We start from the raw sequence: 4,404 nt of genomic DNA, 5'->3' as shown, positions 1-4,404 counted from the left end.
GGAAGGAATGCTGGTGGGTTGGAAGCCAGGCCCCCACGCTCTGTCAAATGACAGGACCCCTTGTTCAAGGAGACTCTGAAGAGCCAGAGGGGAAGCTGTGGCCGGGGCTTCACAGAGCAGGGAGCTCCTGCCTGGGATGCTTCACTCTGAGGAGGGGTGTTTGAATGGAGAAACTCCTGTGTGTGGTGTTCGGTGAGGAGCCCTGAAGAAGGGAAACTGAGACAGGGTGCTGTGGAGCTGCTATGCCCACAAGGGGGCGCTCAGTGGGCAGCTGGACTGGTTACCTGGAGGCTCTGGGGTGCAAGGAGAGAGCACAGAAGTTGCAGAGGGGAGTTTTGGTGGTGCTTTGGTCGCAAGGCGAGGTGAATGTGTGAGCAGCCACATCCCCTGTTCTCTTACTGCGTTCACCACCAGCTGCAGGTAACTTCCAGACGGTGCTTGTGCAAAGCTGAAGCACTGGCCTGGCTTGGTCAGTGTTGCTGACTACTTGCCAGGCGGGGTGTGACCCCGATAACAAAACACCTGCACTTTGCTCCTGCCTCGTCACAGAAGAAAGCTGGGAGCTGCTGTGGCTGCAAGGCGGAGGAAGCTTTGAGGTAGCTGGGGCGGGGAGGGCGTTGAGGGGCGGGGAAGGGGGGCACAAGGGGAATGATGGGGAGCCCTGGAGGGCCCCTGAGGGGCCAGGTGGGGCAAGGCAGAGTTGTGGAGCTCTGAGGTACCGAGCGGGGCAATTATAGGGCGGGGGGAAGATACCAAGGAACTAGGGAGATTCTCAGTTACACTAAATCCCCTTCATGCCGCCCGAGTGGTGAGATGAAGCTTAACTGAGATTTCGGACCCCGCATTCCTCTCCACAAAACCCAAAGGCTGTTTCTGTCATTTACAAGGCCCGAAAACGAGGCATTAAAGAATGTGAGAAATCTCTCACCCGCCACAGAATACACATAAAAATACAACCACCAGTTTGGGCTGTTTAATCTCCCAGAGATTTAAACCCTGGAGCTGGACTGGAACCAGCGCTGTGGAGGAGAAAGGCCCATAGCGAGGCCTGGCAGAATTTGTATTTTTATTTGATATCAATGTTTGGTTTTAAGCATTTGTTTTATTTGTATTGATTTCAGTTTTCTCAGTTGTGCACAATTATGGGCTTTAAGGATGTTTATTGATTTAAATGTTCACAGTTGCAGGAAGCCAGGGAAGGTCAGACAATCATAGAATCATAGAATCATAGAATATAAGGGTTGGAAGGGACCCCAGAAGGCCACCCAGTCCAACCCCCCGCTCGAAGCAGGACCAATTCCCAGTTAAATCGTCCCAGCCAGGGCTTTGTCAAGCCTGACCTTAAAAACCTCTAAGGAAGGAGATTCTACCACCTCCCTAGGTAATGCATTCCAGTGTTTCACCACCCTCTTAGTGAAAAAGTTTTTCCTAATATCCAATCTAAACCTTCAATCGGGGGGGTCAGACAAGAATGACAGTAGACATTGAGACTCAGAAGAAGTTGAAACTTTGCAGCTTTTAAAACACAAACTGTCAACGTCGCATGTCAAAACTTTGACCTTAAATCAAATTCTAATCAGCTCTGAAGCAGCATTTCCTGTACTTGGCTGATCTGTCAGTTTCAGTTATCGATGGGAATATTTTCCATTCCCAGCTCCCGTGAGCCAGCCAACGCCCTGGAGAACACAACGCAAACAGGAGCACGTTCTCTTGGCCCTTCCTCCTATGACAGTGGGCCAGCACCCGCAGCTCTGCTCAGTTAAGATTTAGACCACCTTTCGGTATCTTCTAAGTGCTCTAAAGTCTGCATAGTTAATTAGATCGCCTTGATCCAGGGTGTGCCTCATGGCTAGGGTTACTGATCCAAATGTGGGGTCATTTAAGCCAGGGATTCCCAAAATCCAGTGCTTTCCCTCTTCTCCCCCCTCCCCCCCCAAAAAAAATCCTTTTCTTAAGGATCACGGGTTCTACCAATGATTATTTGGTGCCAGACCTGATGAACTCTGTGAAGTTTGCAAGCTTGTGTCTCTTCCACCCAGAAGCTGGTCCCATAAGGATATTCCCGCACCCACAAGGGCGGCGAGATGTATGGAGCATGGGGGGGCCAACTCCACCAAAGTTGGGGGCCAGGTCTCTCCCGCAGCTCCGCCTGCCGCCCCCGCGCACCTCTCCTGGCCTGTCCACCCTGTCCCCATGCCTGCCCCCCATGTGGGAATCGGGAATTAGGAGCGCTTCGATCTCGTGGAGTGGTCTGAGCCCCTCTCCCTCCACCCCTGTGCCTGTCCTGGGTGGTCCTTGGCTTTCACTCCCATCCCCAACTCATCCCCAAAAGCAACACGTACTCCAGACATCACCAGACACCCCTGCTGGCGACCTCCTGCTCTCCTGGCTCCGCAGAGCAGCACATCTGACGGCCCCATCGACTACTCCTGGGAGAATTCTGCTCCAAAGTATTAAAAATATGCACAGCTCGTTAATTATACACGTGCACAGTAGCGCAGAATTCCCCCAGGAGTAACAGTCCGTGCACCAGGGAGGTTCCCCAGTATTTACAGTGCTTCAGGTGTCTGCACCGTGGGGACGGGGATGCAAGTTCCAGCACACGTGCTGGTGGGCGTGAAACCAGCCCCACGGCTGCAAGTCTGTACGTCGCTACCTGAACCGGTTTATTTTTTTAAGGCTGCATTTACACTGACTGAAACGTGCCGTTTCCTTTTCTTGTCTTGGGAAGAGGGAATCTCTTGTAGGTGCCACGGATATGGAGCTGGTCTCAGCGCTCACGAAGGGTATGGAGTCCGTCTCAGTGCTCCTGAAGGGTATGGAGTCCATCTCAGTGCTCATGGAAGCTCTGGATCTAAGCTCGGACCCAAAGGAATTCTTCGATGGCTCCATAAAGGTGTTTGAGGAGTTCATGGATCTTTTCAAAGACAAAGGACAGGCTGAAGTGGCTTCCACAGTGCAGGCGGAGCTGGAGTCGTTCAAATCCACCAAGCTCGACATCGCAGTCACGGGGGAGACGGGTGCCGGGAAATCGTCCTTCATCAACGCCCTCCGGGGACTGACCGCTGAGGATGACGGGGCTGCCCCAACTGGGGTGACAGAAATGACGACGGAGCCGACTGTTTATCCCTATCCAAACCACCCCAACGTGAGCCTGTGGGACCTGCCCGGCATTGGCGCCCCAGATTTCCAGCCAAACACATACCTGCGGCAGGTGAAGTTCAAACGCTATGACTTCTTCGTGATCATCGCTTCGGAGCGCTTCAAGTGCAACCACGTGGCCCTGGCCCAGGAGATCGAGAGGATGGGGAAGAGGTTCTATTTTGTGCGCTCCAAGGTGGATGAAGACTTGCGCAACGAAGAAAGGGATCACCCTAGAACATTCAGTCAGGAGAGCATCCTGGAGCGACTCAGGATGGACTGCAGGAAACACCTGCAAAAGATAGGGATGAGCAACCCAGAGATTTTCCTTCTCTCCAGTTGTGAATTCACTAAGTATGATGCTCCTGCCCTGGTCAAGACTTTGCAGGATGATCTCCAAGGTCTGCAGAGACTTGCCTTTCTGCTCAGTCTGCCAAACCTGTCTGCAGAAATCATAGAGGAGAAGAAAGCTGCCCTGCAGAAGCTGATATGGCTAACCTCTGTCGCATCGGCTTTAGTCAATGTCATTCCAATCCCGCAGCTCTCTGTTGCTTGTGATATTAGCATCCTGCTGGGATCCATGATTGCCTTCTACAAGCACTTCTGCCTAGATGAGGGCTCCTTGGCTAATCTGGCCAGGCAGACTGGGAAACCGATAGCAGAGTTGAAGGCCGTTATCAGATCTCCTGGGGCAAAAGAAATAAACAGAGATGTTGTAATCAAAATGCTTCTAAAGGGGGAGAAGGGTTTACCTAGATTAACTGCAAATCTGCCAGTGCTTGGTCCCATGTTAACTGCGGGAATCTCTTTTTTAACCACCTACTTCATGCTGTTGAGCTTTCTCGATAAAGTGGCTGAAGATGCCGAAAGGGTTCGGAAGACTGCTTTGAAGGAAGACGGGAAAAAGCGTAAATGATCAGCAGACCTGTTCATGAATAAGAGACCCAATCCCAGCTGGAGATTGGGCCACCTCACCCCCAAATGTTAAAAATCAAGCTGAAAAGAAGCGGCTCTTTCATTCTTTAATTTCCCCCGGTGAGTCGGGTTTCTAGTCTTTCTGTTGGACTTGTTAGGATAGCCAAACCGTTTGTCTAAAACGGGAAAACCAACAAAATAAACCAAGATCCTCAACTAATGTAAATCAGTGTCGCAAACAACTTTGCCATCAGCTGCTGTCTCTTTCGTACCTGGCCTGCACGACCATCCAGCCACTGCCTACAGCAGACTCTGTGCACCTTCTAAACAATGCCTTTGATCTGAAGA

General features: G+C 51.6%; 1 protein-coding gene across 1 annotated transcript; it reads left to right on the top strand.

Moving 5' to 3' along the window:
• The first annotated feature begins 2,730 nt into the window (after window positions 1–2,730).
• LOC140902825 (interferon-inducible GTPase 5) lies at window positions 2,731–4,057 on the top strand. Its single transcript, XM_073323351.1, has one exon. It carries the CDS (start codon window positions 2,759–2,761, stop codon window positions 4,055–4,057), a length of 1,299 nt encoding a protein of 432 aa, XP_073179452.1. The 5' UTR covers window positions 2,731–2,758.
• Window positions 4,058–4,404: the final 347 nt, after the last annotated feature.

Source organism: Lepidochelys kempii, chromosome 24 (assembly GCF_965140285.1).
Source record: "Lepidochelys kempii isolate rLepKem1 chromosome 24, rLepKem1.hap1, whole genome shotgun sequence".
Classification (NCBI taxonomy): Eukaryota; Metazoa; Chordata; order Testudines; family Cheloniidae; genus Lepidochelys; species Lepidochelys kempii.
Note: the sequence above shows the minus strand (reverse complement) of the source record. Positions and strands in the feature narration are given on the sequence as shown.